Source organism: Lycium ferocissimum, chromosome 7 (assembly GCF_029784015.1).
Source record: "Lycium ferocissimum isolate CSIRO_LF1 chromosome 7, AGI_CSIRO_Lferr_CH_V1, whole genome shotgun sequence".
Lineage (NCBI taxonomy): Eukaryota > Viridiplantae > Streptophyta > Magnoliopsida > Solanales > Solanaceae > Lycium > Lycium ferocissimum.
The window spans coordinates 36,656,238-36,681,867 of record NC_081348.1 but is presented as its reverse complement, the minus strand read 5'-3'; the positions used below and the strand labels follow the sequence as shown (position 1 = coordinate 36,681,867).

At 34.3% G+C, this 25,630-nt stretch overlaps 2 protein-coding genes across 5 annotated transcripts; both read left to right on the top strand.

Moving 5' to 3' along the window:
* The first annotated feature begins 2,895 nt into the window (after window positions 1–2,895).
* Window positions 2,896–7,416, top strand: LOC132064736 (gamma-glutamyl peptidase 5-like). The gene is made up of 4 exons (XM_059457834.1): window positions 2,896–3,377; window positions 6,086–6,235; window positions 6,386–6,553; window positions 7,107–7,416. Exons 1-4 carry the CDS (start codon window positions 3,069–3,071, stop codon window positions 7,206–7,208), a joined length of 729 nt encoding a protein of 242 aa, XP_059313817.1. The 5' UTR covers window positions 2,896–3,068; the 3' UTR covers window positions 7,209–7,416.
* Window positions 7,417–12,357: 4,941 nt separating this feature from the next.
* LOC132064734 (dynamin-related protein 3B) lies at window positions 12,358–25,404 on the top strand. Of its 4 annotated transcripts, none has more exons than XM_059457833.1 (21): window positions 12,358–12,775; window positions 16,271–16,553; window positions 16,633–16,661; window positions 16,757–16,858; window positions 18,613–18,681; window positions 18,766–18,825; window positions 19,754–19,867; window positions 20,017–20,065; window positions 20,220–20,329; window positions 20,836–20,928; window positions 21,047–21,139; window positions 21,220–21,357; window positions 21,754–21,867; window positions 21,964–22,059; window positions 22,188–22,236; window positions 22,704–22,852; window positions 22,936–23,082; window positions 23,865–23,917; window positions 24,125–24,224; window positions 24,599–24,785; window positions 24,864–25,404. In XM_059457833.1, the coding sequence occupies exons 1-21, from the start codon at window positions 12,404–12,406 to the stop codon at window positions 24,869–24,871; spliced, it is 2,415 nt and encodes an 804-aa protein (XP_059313816.1). In that variant the 5' UTR covers window positions 12,358–12,403; the 3' UTR covers window positions 24,872–25,404. The 4 variants fall into 4 exon arrangements, with proteins under 4 accessions (XP_059313816.1, XP_059313815.1, XP_059313814.1 ...); XM_059457832.1 differs by having other exon boundaries at window positions 24,861–25,404; XM_059457831.1 differs by having other exon boundaries at window positions 22,194–22,236; window positions 24,599–25,404.
* Window positions 25,405–25,630: the final 226 nt, after the last annotated feature.

Sequence of the window (25,630 nt, the reverse complement as noted above, 5' to 3'; positions counted from 1 at the left end):
TTGAAAATTTATGTTTCATTTCATGAGAATGATGAGTTTTGGTATAGTAATCCACCGAATGATTATATTGTTATCATGAAATGATGATTCCCTAGCAAGTCATAAGTTGTTCCTACACACGATTTGCAAAATACATTAAGGTAAAGCGTGTACATGGACACGATTTGCCAAAATTAATTTTGCAAATCATGTGCCTGTACACGATTTGCAAAAAGAATTGCAAATCGTGTACTGGTCCACGATTTGCCCTTTATTTTTTTTTTTATTTTTTTTAAGTTAACAGACGGAAAGCAGGGCGTTAATGAATTGGGGGTAAATCGTGTAGCAGTGCATGATTAACCCCTTTTGGTCTATCACAAATTTCACAACCCTTTTTGAAAATTTTGATCCAATTTTGTGCCATTTTGGTGCCAAGACTCCCTTCTTTACACGGTAGTTACATAGTATAAACTTTTGGTAACGATGTGGCTCAAGCCAACTTAATTGACACATTGCAAGTACTTTTCGAGTCATTCTAGACCCAAATTAAGTCATGGTTTGGCGCACTGTTTTTAATTGACATAGCCTCCCCTCTACGTTAGGACTTAGGAGGACGAAAGGGAGGATGAAAATGTAGTTGATTGACAAGGAAATAGAAGTGAACAGAACATGATACACTTTCAAGTCTAGATACATTCAGTTCAACATTTCAATAAAAAGTTTTAAAAAAAGATAATAATAATATACTCAAGTCTAAAGTTTGTGATTTCATTCATGATAACCTATTTAATTTGCTTCAAAAGCAGTTGGTTGTTAGTATTAGAAACTGAATTTCTAGTGGGAGTAGTAGGGAACAAGTACTTTGACTCCTCATTTTCTTGCTATATCAAAACTCCCAGTAAATGGATTTTTAATGGGTATCTAGGGTACATGGTCGGTCGATGAATTGAGACTTAAATTGACCAAGCTGTTATTATCATTTTTCTTGTAGTTCTCCCAACGTTTATGTACATAAAATTCCTTCGTTATCTTCATAATCACTAGGATTTTACATAGCATTTGATTTTACACTAAACCAATTAATATAAGGCACATTTTGCGTATACAAAACTTTCATCAGTAATCACTAATATGTGACTTAATCTTTGATTTTACACTAAACCAATTAATATAAGGCACATTTTGCGTATACAGAACTTTCATCAGTAATCACTACTATGTGACTTAATTAACTATACATCTTCAAAAGTCAAATTGATTGGTTTTGTGTAACTATTGAGTGCAAAAATGTAGGGTAAGGTTGTATAAAATAGACCTTTGTGGTAAAACTCTTCCCTATTCCGCGCATACGAAGAAACAAACCTGTGGCCGCCTTTTGTGTAACTATTGAGTGATAGTAAGTATTTCTTGTGCATTTTTTTGGTATACCCGAAAATCTTTTATTGGATTCCACTTATAAAAATCAGTTAATTAGGTTATTGAAGCATGAATACTCATCTAAATGTATCAGTTTGGGGTATCAAAAAATTCTGGTTGGAAGAGTTTTCTTTTTAAATCATTTTTTTGCGCGGATTTCCCTTCATATGGACTGGTCTTTAATTTTTTCCCCTCAAACCGCCTGTCTTTAATTTTTGCCCCTACTTCTCATTTGATGAAAATTTGTGGGCCAAAGTACCCCTATTCATTGGTCTATGAAACTAGAGATTCTAGGTTCGAACCACAACAGAGTAGAAAAAAAAATCGCAAAGCAAGGTTTTCATAAAAACTATGCTTATTCAGGTTAAAGTTATGCCTTAAAGCATAGCTCTTTAGTATCCTACAGAACTATTCCGGACAAGGCATAGTTCTGTAAGATAACTTAATAGAAACTATGTCTCTGTCGGATAACTTAATTTCTACAGAACTATACTAGGCAAGGCATACTTTCTATGTAACTTTGTCGGAATAGGCATAGATTGTTATGAAACCTTGCCTTGCGATTTTTTTTTTTTACTCTGTTGGGGTTCGAACTCAGAATGTTAGAGGCATTTTCAGTCAATTTTTTATTACTTGAAGTGCCAAAGGGCAAAAATTAAAGACCAAAGATTTGAAGGGAAAAAAAAATTAAAGACCACCCCAAGAGAGGGGCAATCGTGCGATTGCCCTTTTTAAATTCGCCTTATGTGATGCGAATTCAAATTAGTTGGGGTCCTAACGTGAATATCTGACACTGGGAGAAAATCAAAATATAACTAAGGAAGTGTAGATTATAAAATTCACATCGAGAATATAATTATGAGTAGGAAATAACAATTGTATTACTTTATTTCAGTATAATGAGTGTTATAATCTATGAATTCTCTGATTCTTTTTTGTCTAAAATAAATTCAAGTGTTTTTTAGCTTGATCTTAAATCTATGTTAGATTTGGTCTTGAATGTGAATTTGATTCGTACAATAAAATTTTCGCGAATATGTAAATTTGATCTTGAGAAGCTTCGTATTTGATTTCCCCAGCTAAATTTAATTTTGAACGCATTAGTTGCTTGTAGATTGTAAAAATTTATAGCGTTTGATCCCCAAGTTTTCTCTGGCTTCTTATTTGAAATCTAGTGTGAGAATCCCTATTTATACTTGTAGGATGGAAAAGTCGTGATGACGGCACACTATTTTGGCCAATCAGATTTAAGTGACATGGCGATATTTGAGTAGCTGGAACATGTGATCACATGTACACGTGGAATATTTTCGTTATTTCGATTTGGCTAAAGATCTTTACATCATTTGACGACGTGTATGATCCTCTGGGGATATTTTTAGTATGCCACGTCACTTGACCGGTCAAGGGGTAATTTGGTATTGCAAATAAAATAATTTTATTCACCTCTCTCACTTATATAAACACCTTATTTTTCTCATTCTTCCTGCATCAATTCATAAGCGAAAGGAGGTTGAGAAAAAACTCCATTTCTCTCTTCCTCTCTCTAGACCTTCCACTAGAGAGAGAATTCTTATACATATAATCCAATAACATATATCAGCGAGAGAGGATATAGGAGGAATTTTTTTTCATTACTTCTGAAAAAACATCAATTCAGTAATTAATTAACAATGGAAGGAAAAAGATTTGCAGTTTTATTATGTGCAGAGGATTCAGAATACGTGAAAAAGAAATACGGAGGTTATTTTGGGGTTTTCGTGAGAATGCTGGGGGAGGAAGGTGAAACGTGGGATGTTTTCCACGTGGCACGCGGCGAGTTTCCGACAGATGATGAGATCGGAGAATTTGATGGATTTGTGATCACCGGTAGTTGTAATGACGCTCATGGTAATGATTTGTGGATCTGCAAGTTACTGAATTTGCTCAAAAAACTTGATTCTATGAAGAAGAAAGTTTTGGGTATTTGCTTTGGACACCAGGTAATTTTTTTAATTTAACTTTTTTAGTCACCAAGCACTTCATTTTCAAACTGTTAATTGATCGTGAGTATATTAACTTTTTGTTAATGCTTATTTTGGGTATTGAGATTTGTTTAAAATTCATTTACTTACAAGTTACAGCTGTCTTTTTCATTTGTTTCTCTTTCTGGTCTTTAGTTCTTGGTTGCTGTCTTTTCCACTTGTCCCGAAGGCATTTGTTTTTTTTATCCAGTACGTTTCATACGTGGCTTTTAACTAGAAATATTATTTAAAAATAATTTCACAGTATGAATAATCCTAACACATATTTTTTTTAACATAAAAAAAAAAAAAAAAAAAACTAGTCTGCTAAAATCTTATTAAAACGCTTACCAATTATTTCAAATGGTTTTGTAAAGTTTCAGAAGTGTATATTACTCTCTCCATCTCAAAAAGATTATTTTGATTCGGATTACGAAGGTCAAACTAACATGTTCGATGTGATTGCGGACATAAAATCTATAATTTTTTTTGAAATAGAAATTACGTATTTAAAAACTAGTACATAACTATAAGTCACAATAGTCAAAGATTCAAGATATTTAGAATGTATTTGGAAAAAATGTGACAAAAAAAAAATCCTCTAAATCCAAATACTAACTAAGATAGTCTTTTTAGGGCAGAAGGAATAACGTTTAACAGTAGTAACTTCGAAGAAATAAATTAACAGTAGTGGCATTTTAGTAACTTGCTTAATAGTTTGTTTTTAAAATAACTTTACTTTTTAAATTATGAAAATGAATTACTATAATGGGAAGTCCATTAAATGCTAACTATTGAATCTTACCTGGATTTTTGTATATTTCTGGAAATTTCAATATAGGTAAATGTTACTTTGGTAACTCTTTTTTTATGCTATGTGGTTGTTTAATGCTAGTTGAGAGAAATATTTTATTTGGAAACCCGCTCAGTCTGCAAACGCGTTTGGACAATTGGCAATGTTATTTTAATTTCCATGTTACCAAATTTAGTCTTAATTTTTCTCTGCCATCCGCAGGAAAAGGTGACTTTTGCCTAATTCTTTTTTTTTGACCAAATTCTTCTTTTATTACTATTATTATTACTACTAAAACTTACCGACCTTTTTGGGTACAAAAACACGTCTTTATTAAAGACAAATGTTTTTCAAGGTAAAAAATAATTGCCTTGTACCACAAAGGGGGTTTGGATTCGAGTTGTTAGAATAGTCAACTTTTTGGATAAGAAGTTGTTTCTCCCCGATGAATCTACCGGTGTAATTTAATCCAAATTGAATCTATAGATTTCGATTACCAGATTTTTTAAAGAACAAAAAGTGATTGCCTTGGCTTTACCAGTAAATGAGACTTGGCTTGATTTTTCTTCTTTCAGCACATGTGGATTTTTACATGGTAGGACCATTATAGTAGTCCAAAAACGAATAGTTATGAGTGAGATTTGGGACCATTTGCTAAAAAGAGACTGAAAATTTTGGAAATCAAATTGGCTATTTTCTGGCTAGAGTAAATGAGACTTGGATAGAGCAGATTGGATGGTACCTTAATAACAATCTTAGATCATTTGGTCCCCCCTCAGGCCCAGCTGGATAATTCAAATTTGGATCCAAAAATAGACAGCTCATATATTTTGGGATTTTTTCTCTGATGTTGAGGCTGATATTGGGATTCTTTGTCAGCCATTCTTGCTTAGTCACGTGTTTGTCACCTAACTTTATATAAAGTGTGACAGATGATTGAAAACCGTCCAATTCAAAAAATATGCTAACATATTGCAACTATATATATCACACGACAAATCAGTCCTTATAATTAAATGATCTTATAGGGCAGAGAGTTTCAGTTTTCGACCCTATGCTACACAAAACTATCCAGGTTTCGATTAGGGTGTCTTTGTACAGCAATGAGTACAAATTTTGTGCACTTTTAGTGTATATTTTTTACACCTCAGGTTAAGTTTTTGACCAACAATATTAGGTATATTAAAACTTGAAAAATAAAATAAAGACCTCCTATAATCGGTAAAATTACATTAACAATTAAAAAAAATCAATGTTAATGTATCGAACGTATTGTCATAGCAATTAGGCCATGACTAAGTAATTTTCCTGTTCAAGATCCAAGATTTATTTTATGTTATCTAACAACACCCTACTTGTTACTATATTTTATGATAACGCCCATGAGAAGGATTAATTAATAATTAAGTAGAAAGATAAGCTCGGCGTGTACGTGGCACATAGCTGACACTGTCGGTGATATGTTCCAACCTCCAAATCCAACATTACCCACCAAGATAGAAAATGAGAGATTTAGGATTGGCCGTAAAGACAGCTTTATATGGTGGCTGGCTGCTGCCACTGTTATTGTCTTACTATTACGACGTTAATATTGTATGTATATATTGATGGCAAAAATCCACCAAACTTTTTGTTTCATATTCATAAATACGTATCGCAGTTTATGTAAGAAGTGTGACAAATGTCATGCATTTACTGCTAAATTTGGTCGTGATCCAAACGTGTCAAAAAAAAAAAGAGAGTTATCTTCGAAGTTTTGACTTATTATGATGCAATTTAATCTGATTTGATTTTTTTGGTTTCTAGCTTAATTTTCTTTGTCCGTTTCTTTTCTAGAGCTATTTCCTTTGGTTTTATATATTTGTATCTGAAAGTATCTCTTAATGTGGTGTAGATATTAGGACGATCATTGGGCGGAATTATAGAGAGAGCCACTACTGGATGGGACATTGGCATCACCACAGTTAATTTATCAACGTCAAAAGAATTCAACGCTCTCACCTTACCTGCATTTTTGCAAGTTATTGAGTGTCACCGTGATGAGGTTTGTCTCAAAACACTATCAAAGTCGCCTATTTTTTCTGATTCTTAATTTTTCTTAACCTTAGCATTCTTCTTTTGTATTGTTCTTGAAGGAAAAAAAATGTATGGTTTAGTACAAAATTAGCTAAAATTTATTGTGATTTGGAATTAGATCCGTGAGCTTCCACCCAAGGCAGAGGTGATGGCATGGTCCAACAAGACTGGAATTGAGATGTTTAGGTGTGGTGATCACATCATGGGCATACAAGGTCACCCCGAGTACACCAAGGACATTCTTCTCCATCTCATTGATCGTCTTCTTCAACGCAACCTTATTGAGGTATTCGTTTATATGTTTGTACCCCTCTCATATTAAGCCATAATCCCCTTCTGAAAATTTATCTACCATTTTATGGTGTAAAATTCTGTTATTGCTATGAATGTAGTATATCACTATATACTTTCTTCAAAAAATAACAACATACATGGCATTAATCGAAGGTATTCGGTAGATGCAAGCAGAACTCGATAGCTTTGCCCTAGAGTAAATTCACTTAATATGCATAAATAATTTATCTAAAATTTAATAAGCTGTCATTTCTAGAGCACAAAATTAATTATAAACTCAAAATCCTAACCCTGCCTAAATTAAAATGATTCATCAGTCCATGTCCTTTTCAATCTAAGTGGTAGTGATCCTATTAACGTTGCCAATATATTATAATGTCACCTACTAGTAGGTGTGCCAAACGACGTCCTAACAGTCAATGTGTCACACGTTTAGAATGTGTTGTTGTCCCTAAAGGCATGATTGATACTATATTTAAAATCTGTGTGAAATTATTTATTTTCCGTATATAGCTCGACTTTATGTTAAATTTCGTGTCATATAGGAGAGCATTGCTGATGTGGCCAAGGCGAAGGTTGAAGGGCGTGAGCCGGACAGGGAGATATGGAAGAAATTATGCGTCAACTTTCTTAAGGGTAGATTGTGATTTGAATATTTCTCAATTTATTAGAGGCTATTGGAATTGGTCACAACTGTAAATAGGAGATGCTGTTAGAAGAAATTTTGGGGGCCCTGGCCTGTTTTGGAGTATGGACTTTAGGCATCGTTTAGATGTCATCAAGAAATTTAAGATTATTTTTAACTATTGGAATTGACAATGTCATTGGCAATTGTATTATCTAGATTTTCATTAACTATCATCTCTACAATGTTCTTATTATGACCACAATATGTAACCAGCACATTTTGGAGTGGTGGAGAGGCCAAAACTTTGAGAGATGAAACTTGGCTTCTCAATTGGCTATTCATAAAACGGACTAACATTTCGAATTCAAGAAAAAAATCTACGGCAAGGATGAATTCCTAAAATGCCCCACTAGTTTATTTGTTGGGATTTAAAGACTATGAAGTTATTTTTACAGTTTAACGAAACCAGTTTGAAGTGGTGTATAACTAATGGTACCATGCAACTCCTGTACAGTAATATTTTTACCTGTATTCATATCTTTCTTCGTTCGTACTTTACTCAGTCAAAATTGTAATATTGCAGTCCATTACCAACAGACAACTTGTATATAGACACACACTCACTATCATCAAAGATTTAAATATTTGAACATAAAAAAAATCATAAATCAAAATATTAATATAATTAACCTGTAGATATTACATAATATGTGTATTATTTAAAAAGAAAAAAAGGAAGGGAATCCCTAGGGGTATTTTTGGTCTAGAACCCGTGATTTGGAGAGATTTAAGGAACTAATCTTCAGGTTTCTAAGATGTGTGATTTGTAGCTAAGGTCAAGAAGATCATTCTTCCTCAATGGGATATTCCTCCTCCGAGCTGAAATCAACAATATCATCCTTCACAGGGCATTCCTTTCGTATGCAAGGAAGGCCGAAGCATCCTGTAAACAAGTGAGAGTCATTCACAAACCAAACATCCGTTAGAAACAAAGATACTATATCATCTTAACAATAAGTCAATAACCCTGTAATTCTTTAATTTTCTGTCTTGGAAACGGATAGAGATAAAATACTCCACCAGGAAAGAGCTCACTGCAATTCCCTAACCAAACCAAATATCTAGTTTCAAAAGTTTATTTATCCCACAAAAACGACATATTGAATATCTGCATCTATTCCCCTCCGAAAGCGAACAATCAATAATAAGATACTACAACAACAACGATAACGTACCCATGTACATCCATATTGTACATTCTTTAAGAGAGAAAAATAGTGTAAAAGCAAATACATTAGCATGATCTAAAAGAAGATTATAATATCACAACTCAAAAACATGTATATATACAGATCCAAGATACTGACCAGAGCTCCAGCGAGACATTATGTACATGATGTTCGCATGATCTTCCAAACCATTTGCAGCTCTAAATAATGAAATATTGAAAGAATTTAGGGGTTTGTAGGTTGCTAGCTAGAAAGTAAATTATTCGCATACTAAAATTAGTATAATTAATAGATCATCGTGTTCAGCAGCATTTTAGTAGCTATCTATAAAATTTAACACATCAACGTGTACGGTGTTTGGTTGCCGATTTACAAATTCGCATAACTAAAATATGGGTAAAAACTTGCCCACACTGGATGTCCAAATCAATGGATGTGTGACATGTGTCTAAGTATATATAACTATCACTTAACCATGGTTAATTAATGTATATATTCACTTCATTAAATCACTTAACCATGATAAATTATAATGATTTGGTGTAAATACTCGGTGTGGGTAAATATTTACCCTAAAACATGTATTATAAGTTATGATTCAATTTATGTATTATTATGTACATAGAAGATGAAATAACTAAACCCTGCAAATCGCATAAATCTCGAACCAGCAACTAAATGACCCTTTATAGGTAAAAACTTATTAGACATTACATCACATTATATTAATTTATCATGATTATGCGACAAATTAAAATAAATTTTTTATCAATCAATTATAATTTAATGATAATCATATTGTAAAACTATGCCATATAGTCATTAAATTGAAATAAATCCCCAAAACAATAAATAGTTACGAATTGACAGCCTTCTCACATCGGAAATAGGACAAAAAAAGGTGTTATTATAGTATACCATAATCTTTATCTAAAATACTACTAGACGTATCATAGTGAATATAGTATTTATGTTTTGTAGTTATGTTTGGATAGTGATAATACATACATATATATATATATATATATATATATATTTTTTTTTTATATATATTTTTTTATATTTTTTTATATTGCTAATAAACATACATAACCGCGCACACACATACACACACACACACACACACACATATATATATATATAGACACACACACACACACACACACACACACATACTATGTTTAAAATACGATTAATATAACATTGTAGTTTGTGGTCCGTATCTAAAACTTTATTATATTAGACAAAATCGGCAAAAATTTATTAATATTTTTTAAAAGAGAAGATTTGTTTAAAAGGAAACTATTTTTCTCTCTTTGAGATAAAACAATAGCAATATTTAAGCATCGGATACTTTCAATTTTAATTTGATTAATTTAAAGGTGTAAAATACTTATTATTTTTTATCAAATTTTGATTTGGATAATTTTAATTCAAATTATTAAATTAATTTTACATGTTTAAAACGAAATAAAGTAGAAATTGATTTTCTATTTAAACGAAATAATATTATTTTTTAATTTTTGGTAAATATTCTCGGTTTAGCTCATTTTACTTGTCATGTTATCTTTTGCATGATTTTTTTAAGAAAACTTCAATTAGAATTATAATTTGACTAATTTACCTTATTCATTATTTGATCTCCATTTGATATTTTTTTTTACGACATTAATCTCTTTTCACATTTATTAGAGTAAGAACAAAAATAAAAAAGTAATTATATTCTATCTTATTTTAAAATATAACTATTTTAAGTATATATTTATTTTAGTAAACATAACAAATAAATGATACTAATAAAGAATACAATATTCAATATATAAGATCTCGATAAAAAAAAGAAAGAAAATTGTATGTTATTTGACTACTTAATCTTTTGAAGAAAAGCAATAATATAGGGTCCATGTTTTTTGTTGTACAATAATTTCATTTGCTCCCACTAATGGATTGATACGCATGTGGCAATGAATCCATCATTATTGACTTAATGGGATACTTTGAAAATTACATGAATATTGTTTGATTTTTTAATATGGGGTGCACTTTTTTTTTTTTGGACATTATTAGTTTGCACTGTTTTTATGTATGTATGTATATATATATACACTATGTTCAAAACACGATTAATATGACATTGTAGTTTGTGTTCCGTATCTAAAACTTTATTATATTAGTGTTTGCTACAAATACAAAGTCTGCACTTTTTTTTTTGACATTGTTTATTTTTTTAATATGAGATTCACTTATTTTTTTGATATTGCTTGATTTTGTTAATATGGGGTCCATTTTTTTTTTCCTTGAGTTTGGAAATGGTGGGTTTCACTTTTTTTTTTTTTTTTTTTAATGGACGGACGATGAAGCATGGGTCTAAACCCATGCTTCTATATAGTTAAAATATAGTCAGTGTATACACACAAATACACATATAATAATATAAAAAATAAGGTTTCAATCTCCCTTAACCCTTCCCCACAACTTGGTTTATTTTTATTTTTCTAAACACAAATTTACAGACACGATAACTTGGTCCCAAGGATTTCTCTTTTATTTTGGTTTTGTGTTTCTTGGGCGGTAAAAGAGAATAACTTCTTTTTCTACCCAATCCACGAATCCTCATCTCAATCAAACCTCTATTTACGTCGAGAGTTTCACTCTCATCAATCTTAGTATGTTGTTTTAATTTAATAATAATCATATTTGTAAAACTAAGTTACATATAGTTATTAAATTGATGCAAATACCCGCTATGAATAAATATTCACAAATATACACGTCTTCCCCCCCTCGGAAATAGAACAAGAAACACCATATAATCTTTATATCTAAAATACTAATCGGTATACACCCAAATACATATATACTCCCTCCGTTTTAAGTAAATTTCAACATAAATTTTTGAAGTTTATAAAAATAAAATTTATATATTTAGAAACTACATATAAAGTAGTTTAAGAATGCGTTTGACATTTAATCTCTCATATATGAAATCGACGACAGTGCATTTCATTTCATTTTTTAAATCCCAAATCATCCAAAAAGGTTTTTGAGATTTGAAATGGACATTTCAAAAATATAAATGTAAAATTTGATCCATATGTTTATATTTTGTAAAAAAAGACCCATAAGTTGGTAAATATATTTACCAATCATGTTTACCAACCCTTTGTATTAAATATTAATCTACAAGTTGGTAAAATATATTTATCAATCATGTTTACCATGTGGGAGGATTATATTAAAGAGTAATTACATTACTATTTATGCTAAATTTTTTTCTTTTATTGAACTAAAGTTTGATCAATTGATGTTAGTATTTTTAGAAAGGTGCCTTAAAAAGAAATAGCGTATTAATTTTATTATGAACTATGATTTACTCATTTGGTAAGATTGTATGAGAATTGAATTTTTTTGATGGTTTTCACAACTTGTGAGGTTTTTATTTTTATAAAAAAAGCAACTTAAGAAATTCAAATTGCATGTCCAAATATGATTTCATCTCGTGATTTCATCTCATGAAATCATGTCTGTCCAAACGGCTCCTAAGTCATAATAATTTATAATTCAAATAGTTTAGAAAAAATATAAAGTAAATGTGGTCAAGGAACCATCTGATAAACTTATCAAACAATAATAAGTTCACATAATTTGAAACAAAATGAGTAATATAAAAAACAGAAAGAATAAGGGTTTAATCTCTCTAACTTAGGCTAAAAATAAAAAAATACAAATTGCTTTTGTAAACTAAAATTTACAGACATGATAACAGCATAGGTGTTTGGTCCCGTTCAAATTGAGAAAAGGGATTCTCTGATTATTTTGGTTCTGGGTTTCTTGGGCGGTAAGAGAACAAATTCCTTTTTTCTAACCCAACAATTCCCCTCATCAATCAAACCTCTATCCCACTTCTAGGGTTTTATTTACTCTCATCAAAATCTCAAATAATTACTCAATCAATTTTGATTTAATTACTAAATCAAACTTCACAATGACGGAAGAAAAAGTACCGACAACCACTGGCGGCGATGCTGCGGCGGCGTCATTAGGTCATTCAGTGATACCAATAGTGAACAAACTTCAAGACATATTTGCACAGCTTGGTGGTCAATCTACTATTGAGTTGCCACAAGTTGCTGTTGTAGGCAGTCAAAGTAGTGGGAAATCAAGTGTGCTTGAAGCACTTGTAGGTCGAGATTTCTTGCCTAGAGGTTCTGATATATGTACTAGGCGACCTCTTGTTTTACAGCTTCTTCAAACTAAGCGTAATCCTGATAATGCTACTGATGAAGAATGGGGAGAGTTTTTGCACCTTCCTGGAAAACGTTTCTATGATTTCAATCAAATTCGTTGGGAGATTCAGGTATTGATTACACTTTGAATTTCAGACTCAGTGTATTTAAATTGGATTCCCTCGAATGTATGTAGTTTTATTTTTATTTTCTTAGCATATGTGTTGGTTTATAGGAGGTTGTGGAGGACACGGATTAGGGTAGTAGGTTAAAAGGTAGTATAGCTTTGTCTCGTTTATCATTCTTTACTAGTACTCCTCCTGTAGTTTCTTGTCCTTCGATTTCTGCTATATTATATTACTGTATCTTGTTCTTCACTTAGCATACTGTTCTGTTTTGTTGTAGTTACGGTTCTTTTTTCCTATTTGAGCTGCTTTGTTATTGCTTTTGTCTATCAGAAACACTCTACCTCCCAAGGTAGAGGTAGGGGTAAGGTATGGGTACACTCTAGTCTCCCCAGACCGCACTTGTGAGATTACACTGGGTATGTTGTTGCGTTGGTTTTTTAAGATGGTGCTGCAAAAATGTTGAAAGTATTGATTGAAATTGTATCTTATTAAGCATAGGAGGGCTTTAACCAGCCAACTTGAGAACATACAACAACAACAACAAGAAGCCCAGTAGAATCCCACAATGTGGGGTCTGGGGAGGGTAGAGTGTACGCAGACCTAACCCCCACCTCGAAAGGTAGGGCGGCTGTTTCCGAAAGACCCTCGGCTCAAGAGAGGAAAACAAGACAAAAAGTCAGATAGGGATAAGCATATCAAACAATAGGAAAACGAGGAATAACAAAAGTGAGAAAGTCATGATAGAACAGTCCGGAAAGAAAGGAGCATTAGCTACCATAGATAAATAAGATAGTCAAAGTACAAAGGCCCAACAAATATAAGCAGAAATCAATTGGCAATAAACGAATGAGCAAAACTACAACTACTAGGGTGAAAGGATAAGCAACCTAGCCTTCTATCCTAATCGAGTCCTCCACAACCTCCTATCTAAGGTCATGTCCTCTCCAAAGCTGAAATCGTGCCATGTCCTGTCTAATCACCTCTCCCCAATACTTCTTCGGCCTCCCTTTACCTCTCCTGAAACCGTCCATAGCCAACCTCTCACACCTCCGCACTGGAGCACCTGTGTCTCTCCTCTTCACATGCACTGGAGCAACTTGAAAACATAATCTGCAGAAAATCTGCAAAACAAAAATTCAGAAGAACTAAAATATCTCAACAAACTAATCTATGCAATAGAAATTTAAAATTCAAAAAAGTAGATTCATCCTAAACCTAAGCAACTTATTATGCTAAAAAAATTACTGCAGTAACTGAAAGCAGTTTTCAGCAATATGTATGCATGGTCCAAGAGGAAGGTAGTTAGTTTGATTGAATTGCAAATATTCTGTTTGAAGTCCTAACACCTGACTAGCCTCATATACTGAATCAACCTATGAAGTATGTTATAAATATCAGGGAAAGTAACAATGCCTAAAGAAAAATATGTTTGAATCCTCGTCTATCATTAGGCTTACTGGTTTACCGAACTTCTTTGCGGGATTGTGATTAGTAATTATTAGAAGATGAAAGGTTTATTCATAAGACTCAAGTTTTTATTAACCCTTGTCCTTCCTGAGCACTAGTACACGTTTAGTTATGAACTTATGATGCTCCTGATTGATCTTAAAAGACTAAATTATTAAGCATTTTTTTTTATGAAGTAGACTAAATTATTAAGTATTGCAAATGCGCCTTGGTAAAAAATTAGTTCATTTATCCAGTGTTTAGGATGGCGAAAGGCGAGGCGCGGCGACAAGGGCTCGCCTCACGCCTCATGGCGTGGCGTGGCGAACGCCTTTTGGAAGCGAGGCGAGAATTAACACAAAAAATTAAATATGCATATATAAATACCCAAAAACTCAAATACTCAACAAAATACTAGCAAATATTTCAATTGGAAAACTAAAAATAGATAGTTGATAGTTGATAATAAAGTCTAAAAGTCTCCAACTATGTCTTTACTGTCGGAATGGGATGTTGACATGATTGAAATCTGTTTATAAAACAATAAAAGGCAAAACGTCACACAAAAATGAAAAAAAAAAAAAAAAACCTGCCGGAATTGCGTCACCGGCTGGCTGCCGGAAAGTCAGAATCTGCCTGAAAAAGGCTATTCTGCTGCTGGAAAAAGCCAGGCATGCCGGAAAGAAAAAAGAAATAAAAGAAAGAAGGAAAAAGAAGAAGAAGAAGAAGGAGGAGAAGAAGGAAAAAGAAGAAGAAGCTTACCTGAAACTGCTGCTGATGGAAGAAGAAGAAGAAGAAACTTTAATGGTGGAATATTTCCGACCAAAGGAGACGCAGCAGCTGCTATGGAAAAAACATATAAATGAAACCCTAGGTAAATATTTCTGTTCTGTTTTAATATAGTCAGCAACTTTTTTAAAAAAAAAAAAAAATCAAAGGCGTCGCCTCGCCTCGCCATTCGCCATGCTCGCCTTGCCTCGCCATTCTCGCCTTGGCTCGCCTTTTGAAAATCGCCACGCCTTGGCTGTCTATGGCGAGACAGGCTCGCCTTGCCTCGCCTCACGCCAAAAGGCGTAAGGCGAGCGCCTTTCACAACACTGCATTTATCCTTCCAAAAAAAATTAGGTTTAAGTCGTAAAAAAAAAAATTAAGGGTGGTTTGCGGGCTATTGCATAGGAGCGGGGTTTACTTGTGCTCACCCGAAGGGTAGCGGCTGCGGGTTCCCTTGTAAAAAAAAAAAAAAAAAAAAAAATAGTCATTTATCTTTCAATTGTGAGAACACCTAATATATCTTAAAACTTAAAAGACTAAATTATTAAGTATTTCTTTTTATGAAATAGACTAAACTGCTGAGTATTGCATCTATGCCTCGGTCAAAAAGTCGTTGAAGGTTGGTATGCCCTCTATGTCCTTTCCACTCTATTCAAGCCATTGATTGGTTGATCTATTCACTCCTTTATCATATGGATGTAAGCATATGCTGTTTAAATTCATGCTAATTATGATGATGTTATTGCTTAGATGTTATTTTTATGCGTGTCCCGAGATTGACTAATCTTAGATTGTAAAACAGTGTTTTGGCATCTCGTTTTGTACACTCGCTAATTCAGTGGTTATATATGGACACTCCTCTTTCTTTTGCATAGGATCCACTTTGGTCATGGCATTATGTAGTTGAGAAACTGGCGTGAATGTAAGTTATCTTTCAAAGGGACAATGCTCTACCCCTATTTTAACATATAAAATATCTATATGGTAAGCTCTATTCTAACGATAGTATCTCCCTGACATGAGCAAGGATAAACAGCAGTCTGATTGAAAAATTATTGGCTCGTCTGTGCACCAGTTATGGTTAAAGAAGAAGATAGTTACTTGACTGACTGTGGATTTGATATGGAAATATATGCATAGTAACATCTAGTAGCAAGGATTGCATGAGGGAAGGACACTCAACATAATGCATCTCAATTATTGTTCATGTGATTTTTTTCCCTTGAAATTTCAGTAATTCGTTCTCTTTTCTAACTGCCAATCTTTCATCATCGGCATTAGGCAGAGACAGACCGGGAAGCTGGAGCAAACAAAGGTGTCTCAGACAAGCAGATACGGTTAAAAATTTTCTCACCAAATGTTCTTGATATTACTCTAGTGGATTTGCCTGGCATAACAAAGGTGCCTATTGGAGATCAACCTTCTGATATTGAAGCTCGCATCAGAACAATGATAATGTCGTATATTAAGCTCCCAAGCTGCTTAATATTGGCAGTAACACCGGCTAATTCAGACTTAGCCAACTCAGATGCTCTTCAGATTGCTGGAAATGCTGACCCTGACGGTATGTTGCAACAAATGTATTCTATGCTACGGAGTTTAGTTGTTTAGGTGCTTTCTTATATGAGAGATTCTTCTTGCAGGTTATCGAACCATTGGAGTCATCACAAAGGTCAGTGTGAAAGGAAATGAATTTCATCCTTGTGTTGACTATATCTTTTCTCTGATTATTGTTTTAACTCGGTTGTGTTTCCATTGTTTCCACAGTTAGACATCATGGATAGGGGTACTGACGCACGTAACTTTTTACTTGGAAAAGTGATTCCCCTTCGCCTTGGTTATGTTGGTATAGTGAATCGTAATCAGGAGGTAATACATCCAGCTACACTTTTGGTGGAGAAAATAGTTTATCTCATGAGTTTTTGTTTTTTCTTGATTTTCGCTCATTTGAGCTTTCATATGTATATTTTGGAGTTGCATATGAGGTTACCATATTTTTCTTAAAACTTTTATTTTTATTAGGCTATGTTGCGATGGGTGTAGAACCAAAAATAAAAAATTGTCCACTTTCTTCATGGATATCTGCAGTCCTTATGGTCTGCGAGAGGCACCTCTACCAAGTTTTCTTTTCCTGGGAGTGGTTTTGTTTATCTTATTGCATCTTTTTGACATTCTTACTAAATTTTAACTGATACCTTTAGAGATATGTAGTTTTGACCATTTTCATGGTCATCTTTGCACAACAAAAGCTTCAACTGTAGGACAATTAATTCTGTAATGCTGGCAATAATTATTTTTCCAATACTGTGCAGTAGATTGCATATTTACCTTCTTGTCTGAAGCATGGGATACATTTCAGGTCTTATTTTCTTTTAAATCTCTTGGGTGCTAAATTGGTTATCCCACAACGTTAGGTACTAAGGTCTGCGTACATCCTACCCTCCCCTGACCCCACTTGTGGGTTACACTGGGTATGTTGCCTTTTGGTAGCTAAAGCTGTACTGGGCTGCTAGTTTTTCTTTTTGTTGTGTGATTTTCTTTTTCTGAACACAAAGTTATCTTTATTGAATACTACAAGCCAATGTTTTATTTTGAATCCTTAAATAATATAGTTATTTTTAAGGATAATTAAAATCACTAATAGGGTGCCATAACCCAAAATCCAAGGGAAAAGGACGTATTTTTGAAGCATCTACAATTAAACATATGATTGATCAATAGAGGCTATAAACTGGTCAAGCTTTATGATTCCTCTCTACATTCTTTCCTTTTGTGCCAAAAAAAAAGAGTCTTGAGGCATTATAGCACCCTATAATAGGCCTAAAGGACACAGATGAATGGATAGAGAAAGTTATAGCCATTGAACACCAGGAGGGGACCAGGATAAGTGTCAAGATCCAATGCAACTTTACTGTAGCGAAGAAACTTGATAGTCTTATTCAAAATGTGGAAGATCTTAGCAGTCAGTGCATAAAACACAACAAATCTACTTTGTGTACCACTTGTAGTAGTCTGCATTTATTAGTATATACAAGTGCAAGGTAAGGATTTTTTCATCAGAGAGAAAATTATAGGTTAACAAAATCTAAGTTACTCGGACTCTTCACTTTCGGTGCCGCACCCGTGTCGACACGACGTGGGTGTGGGATCCATACCTGATCTATTCAGCCTATCTTGGGTACTTTGACCAACATCGACAGGAAATTCCTAACAGATTCCATATATTTATGTAATCAAAACAAAAGCTAAGGTGAAATTGAAGAGTATGGAATACCCTGTATATAGAAATTTCTATGTCACTCCTTTTCCTTTTATCTCCTTACGAGATTCTCCTCAAGTTTTCCACATAATATCTCATAATTTAGGTTATATAACTCTATTTTTAGATATTTGAATTATTTTTAGCCGAATCCCCGCACCCGTATCCATACTTGGATCCGTATCCTCGAATCTTAAAATTTAGAAGGATCCGACCTCTAGATCCACACACGTGTCGGACACCGCACCTGAGTCCTAGCAACTCTACATATGAGCAACAGTATCTGTGTGCATATTTATTCATAAATATTCGTATATACTTGCTTCAGAAGATTTTAATACTATAGCTGAATTATTCAAAACAGGACATTATGATGAACCGGAGTATTAAGGATGCACTTGTAGCTGAGGAGAAGTTCTTCCGCAATCGTCCTGTATGTTTTCTACCATATCTAATTTACTTTATTTCTTGTCTATATCCATTAACAATCTCCTGTTTTATCTATTTTTTCTTGAAGGTATATAGTGATCTTGCTGATCGCTGTGGTGTACCTCAATTGGCAAAAAAGTTGAACCAGGTAATCTGTGCAGGTCAAAGTAACAGTGATTCTTCTTTTATTGGTTTGCCATATTGCGCGCTTTACATCCTTGTAGGGTCAAATATTTATCAAAAAATGTGAAACCATAATAAGGTCAAACATAATATTTTTCAGTTACATTTCAAAATATCTCCAAATCAATTAATAACTTATAATTTTCATCCTCTAAAGTTTTTTCTGAGTTTTAAAATGTATTTGAAATGTCGAATTCAAAAAAGAAAAGGGGCAAAAGGTCACGGTTTGAGAAATACTTTAACCTTGAAATACTTGGACATGCTTACCTTGTCACTGGTGTTTGTAAAAAAAGTGTTTTTTTTTTTTTTTTTTTAACGCAGTAACCATGTTATGACACATGAGAAGCACAGCATGAGCATTTATACCTGTGGTGCGTAATGGCCTGTGTTATACCTTTCTTTTTGGGGTTTCCAGCGTATGTGATCAGGGATTTACCAAGCAGCTTATTTCATCTTGAAAATAAGCATCATAATCTGGACGGTCTTTCTGTATGACAAATTCTAGTTGCATGTTCTGTATGTGTCATCTAGTCTCCTAATACATACTTTGCTGTTTTCGTTCTAAAAAATACCTGCCTTGCTGTTTGTTGGGTAAGAGTCATGTCTTCCTTGCGATTTTTACTTATTTCTGGGGTTATTTTCTCTAAATACGTGTTAAGGCTGTCTTTCCTGTTTATAGTTGCCCCTTTTTTACTTTCATTTGGGCAACAGATACCTGTTGCCTTCTTATTGTTTTCCACATCAATTAGATGATCGGCTATCGCCCCACCTTCATCCCAATCCAAGCTGTTGTCCTGTTCCAAATGAACTGCAAATTTCCCATTCCAGTTGTGGTACAGGACATCTTGTTGCTTTGAAATCAGATATTATCTTGAACTTCTTATTTAATGCAGATTTTGGTGCAACACATCAAAACACTTCTTCCAGGATTGAAATCACGCATTAGTGCTGGACTTCTGTCTGCCGCAAAGGAGCATGCTAGCTATGGGGAGATCACGGAGTCAAAGGTAACTTCTTTTGTCTTCCCTATGCTTTACTAAGGACTGGCCTGAAGTTCTGGGGAGTTTGTCGTCAATTGTTGAGTCCTTGACGGTTTCTTTCTGCTAGTGTTTCCGAACTATTTATTGACATCATTGTGCTAATCCCCTGAATCTAGGCTGGTATGGGTGCTCTCCTTCTGAACATTCTTTCCAAGTTCAGTGAAGGTAATGTGGCCTAAACCTTGCAACATTTGATAGTAGTCCTACTGGATTCTATCTCCCATATCTAATGTTGCTTTCTAGTATACCATTTACACTTCCTAACCTCATTACCAGTGTCTGTCTTTTTTATTTTGGTTTTTCTTTGGGTCGAGAGCAGCATTCTCTTCAATGATAGATGGCAAAAATGAAGAGATGTCAACTTCTGAGCTGTCTGGTGGAGCAAGAATTCATTACATTTTTCAGAACATATTTGTAAAGAGTTTGGAGGTCCGCTTCTTCATATTCACATTTGAAATGCCTACTTCATTCTTTTCTTGCTTGGAGAATTAAAATTCATCTATAGACTTGCTAATGTTTGCACATAAATGATATGCCATTTTTGTCAATAGATAGCTGGTATGTATGCTTTTGTTGGGCATTAAATTTTTATCAGTACGGTCTTTCATAAATTGTTGTGCGGCGCACATATACAATCCATAAATAATATTCATCTATTGTACGCATAAGTTGGTTTTCATGCAGGAACGAAGTCGCATATTCGAATCTATCTTTCATTTGGAGTAGTTTTTTATCGACTAGCTCCTGTCAATAAACCCCTAATATTCACAATATGTACAAGAATTCTAAATCTTCAAGGCTGTAAAAAATGCGAACGACAGACACAAGAACTCTTTTGTAGCTTTGCATAATTAGCATGTTGATGCGTATAATTGGAATGTTTATCCTAGTTCAGTTGCTTATCAAATTTCATCAGATTTCTCTTTTTCATGCAGGAAGTTGATCCTTGTGAAGATTTAACTGATGATGACATCCGAACTGCCATTCAAAATGCAACCGGTGCCAAATCGGGATTGTTTGTGCCAGAGGTAACTCCAAAGGATTAATCTGTTCTTTGCTTTTGCTTTTGAGCCAATAATTCAACGCTTTCCTGTAGTATTTCTGACAATTGGTTGGTGGCATCTTAATTATTGTGTAAATATGCAGGTCCCATTTGAAGTTCTCATCCGAAGGCAAATAGCACGTTTAATGGAACCGAGTTTTCAGTGTGCAAGATTTATATATGATGAGCTGGTTAAAGTACGCCAATGTTGATTACCTTTTTATTCTGGTATGGCATTCTTATAATTTCTGTCCTAACTTGAATAATTCCTTCATAGATGAGCCATCGTTGTATGGTCAATGAGTTGCAACGGTTTCCAATTTTGAGAAAGCGCATGGATGAGGTTATAGGGAATTTTTTGCGTGAAGGACTGGGACCTTCAGAAGTAATGATTGGACACATTATTGAGATGGAGGTATGCCAAAGTGTTGGGTTTTTTTTGATTTTGCTTATACCTAATACAATACGTACATACTTGCATCTATGATCAAGCTTATTGAGTTGATCGATTAGTGTCAACTATTTTTGAAATATTAAGCTAGAATATGAATCCGTTCTTTTCGTACGGATCACAATCAAATTTTGCAATTGTTGTATTGCTGTGCAGTTCTAGTTAACTACTGGTTTCAGGGTCTACACTCATATGATATCTGAGATAAAAAATAGCTCGTCTGATTGTTGCCAAAATCATCTTGCTGTAGAAGTTTGTGAATTGCTTTAGCAAATCACTAAAAATTGTTATGAATCTTTTGCTGTTAAAATTTGTATATTTAAAATTTGTATATTGTTCAACTTAGTTATTCTGTTGCAGATGGATTACATAAATACTTCCCATCCAAATTTTATTGGCGGGAATAAAGCTATGGAGATTGCATCACAGCAGGTCAAGTCATCTAGGATTGCTGCACCTAATCCGAGGCAAAAAGTAATTGCTTCATTTGCTGTTTCACAGACTTTTGCAATTGGTCCTGCAAATTATATCATACTGATGTTAACCTTTTGTTTTCTTATTGCTACTCAGGATGGAGTGGATTTAGATAAAACACCATCCTCTGAAAGAGGTCTAAAATCACGTGCTATCCTTGCCAGATCAGTTGGTGGTTTTGTCCCTGATCAGGTTGGCCTTTTCTGCTTCATCATGTTTAGTTTCTTCATCTTCTTCCTGATTGACATCGCACAGCTTTCAAATTTCAAGTCGTAAGAAACTTAAGTAATTTGCATTGATTATTGTTATTTTCGGACCAGAAACAGGTTGTTCGTCCTGCTCCAGAAATCGAGAAAACTACAGCGTCAGGTGTGTTTCTATCTGGTGATACATGATATGTTCATTCATGCCATGTGTTTGTTACATGAACATACATGAGTTATTAGTTATTTATTACAAGTTAAATATTTATTGACAAGAAGGGAATGAATATCGTATACAAGGATTAGCCATTTGCAAATGACACTTTCTGAAAAAGTCCGTCCTTATGTAACTCATGGTACTCTTTTTCGAAAAGCACCATGAATTTTGGTGTTGCTGCTTAATATGAATTCATTTTACTCTGTCTGGACTCCTTATAATCTGTAGAAAATAATCTTTTTGCTGTATTGCCAAAGCCAACAAAAACATCATACCCAGTGTAATCCCAGAGGTGGGGTCTGGGGAGGGTAGAATGTACGCAGACCTTACGTCCTTACCCCTAACTTGTAGAGATAGAGAGGCTCTTTCCGATAGACCTTATTGCCAAAGCCATTGCTGACATATTTCTTCATTAGGATCAAATGTTGGTTCAAGTTGGGGAATATCATCAATATTTGGTGGCTCGGACAATCGTCCATCTGTAAAAGACAATTTCATAAGCAAGCCATTGAGTGATCCTGTACAGAGCATGAATCATGCTTTCTCAACGATCCACTTGAGAGAGGTATGTATTTTGAAAGCCCTTCTGCTGTATGATTTCTCTATGGATTAGGTTGTGAATGACGTCTGTATTTGTTTTGCTTGAAGCCCCCAAGTGTTTTAAGGCCTTCAGACACTCATTCAGAGGAGGTGACTATTGAAATTGCCATCACAAAGCTGTTATTGAGGTCATACTATGACATTGTCAGGAAGAATATTGAAGACTTCATACCTAAAGCAATCATGCATTTTCTGGTAATCCTGAATAGCAATGACTTGGTCCTCCTCTAATTTCATGCTTTGATGTTTTTGACATCTATGTGAGTGGCCTTTCAATGGACTTACGCTTAGGGGTTCTTCATTTCTATCTAGTGGTTGTCTTGAGGATTCCTAAATCTACTCTTCTAGCAGTTTCTTTGTTCTGATTAAATGATAATAGCAGTTCTTCCGATCTCGTCGCATTCTCTTATTTCCTACCTAAGGATGTTTTCTTCACGCAGATTGTTCAGCACTAGAAGACACTGACCCTAGAATAAGTAGTAGTAATATACCAACTTGGGATTTTAGATAACCTGGGGGCAGAACGGATAAAATAAACACAATAATCTGCTTTTTGTCATATTCTAAAAGCGCAGGGGACTAGGGGTACTGTTTGGTTTTCTGCCAACAGTTGAGAGGCTAATTTTTATATGGGAAAAGTAATTTTCTCTGTTCTACCTTTAGCTAACTTCTTATTTTCTTATAGTACCTATCAGTCAATTCCATTCAGATATTTTTTCAATTGCTAATTCTGTGAAAATTCTGCACTTATTTATTTATCTGGTGGAAATTTCTGTACGGTTTGAATTATCTACTACCTTTGTTGATACAATTTTTCTAGATAGCCAATATGAGGGAAATAGCATCTGGTGTCTGTTAGCTTTATTAGACTCCGGGTGCTGTGTTTTCAAGTTTTTAGTAAGAATGCTTATATGATTTTCATTTTCGATTCGGATTTCTTTTTTATTGACAAAAATGGTGTTAATCCATTTCTCCAGGTAAATCAGACCAAAAGAGAGCTACACAATGTGTTTATCAAGAAACTTTACAGGTATTCCAAGTGGAATTTCTTTTTAATCAAGATACATTACAGGATAGTGGCTCATTGATCCTTCATTATGCTTCTTAGCTGCATGAATTTTTATGTGCTTATGTACTTGTATGTTGTTTCTGGCGCCTGGCAACTTAGGCACTGCAAATGCTACACAATTTGCATGTACTTGTAGTTCTTATCAATGGTGCTTGTTATTTGTTGCAGAGAAAACCTCCTCGAAGAAATGTTGCAAGAACCTGATGAGATAGCCATTAAGCGAAAGCGTACACGTGAGACACTTCGTGTTCTTCAGCAAGCTTTTAAGGTCAAATCTTCACCATTTTGACTCGGAGTATATTTTTGCATATATTACATGTCAAGGCTCACTAAGCTTTAGTATAGAATGTTTATGGTTTTGATAAGTTCCATCTTATTTTAGGCTTTGTTTAGGAACCAAGGAGAAAAACTTGTTTTGGGAATTTGCCTTTTTCTCATTGTCATCGCTCTCCTTGTGAAATCAGTTCTACCCAGATATTCTGTTTGTCATTGTACTCCCTGTAAAACCGTCTGTAACTATATCCCAGTGGTGCCGATTCTTTAAGATGTTCTGTTTGTCGTCGTTCTCTAGGTTCGCTTGGCTTATAATGACTTTACTTACTGAGTACCATTCAGCTGGAACTGATGTTTTCTGGTTTGCAGACATTGGAGGAGATACCGGTTGATGCTGAGACAGTTGAAAGGGGTTATAGCTTGGGTACTGATCCGACAGGCCTTCCAAGGATTCATGGGCTTCCAACATCATCAATGCACACAAGCAGCAGTGGCTCGACGGATTCATACACTGGTTCTCCCAGGAACTCTAGATCGCGCAATGCATCTCATTCAGGTGAACTACCGTTACCAATGTATGGCGGTGCAGATTCAAACGGTAGTGGGCATAATTTTGGTATTTATCCAACAGTAGGTGTATGAAAGACTCAAAAAATTGCAGGGGGTGACCATTCATGAGTGAATTTATTTGATATCTCCACCATCGTCGCAAGCCCTCTGTGTCTCTGGTGCAGTGGAGCGCTGCTATTCTTTGTCGTGGCTGATGTTTGCTAAGCTGACTGCTATTCGTTAACCCACATATTTTCTATTTCATTAGTCAACTCTAAATTCATTGTTCGTGGAAGCTATACGCAAAAAAAATAATAGGGAGCTTTCATCTTTATAGGATGAGGCTAGTTTTGTTGCCTCTTGGTATGATAATTGGCAATTGTCTGGCCGTCAATTTTTGTGTTCGATCCTTCATTTGCTTTCTCAATTTTGTCAAATGCGATAATAGCAGATGTCATCACTTGTGTATAGATTGCCTTGATTTTGGAGAATTCTTCATTTTTTTGCACAACAATGTTCCTTTTTGATATAGATTGCTGTAATTTGAATGTTATATCTCATGTAACCTGAAAAAGTGGGTCGACTTTTGTGGTCAAAATTATAAAATGTACGTGCGGATTTCATTATTTTACTGTTGTAGTCCTTGCTTTGCCTGGGTATTTAGCGCCGCCGAGCATAAAAATGACCCCAAGGCAATCAACAAAAATGCACATGTGGAGTCATCTACAGTTTTCTATAATCAACAGTACGCTTTTCTATAAGCCATCTACAGTTTAATAGTGCATTATCAATAAATAAACCCAATAAGACTGGATTAGCTGATACGTTACACTGGTGGATTTTGTATTATGC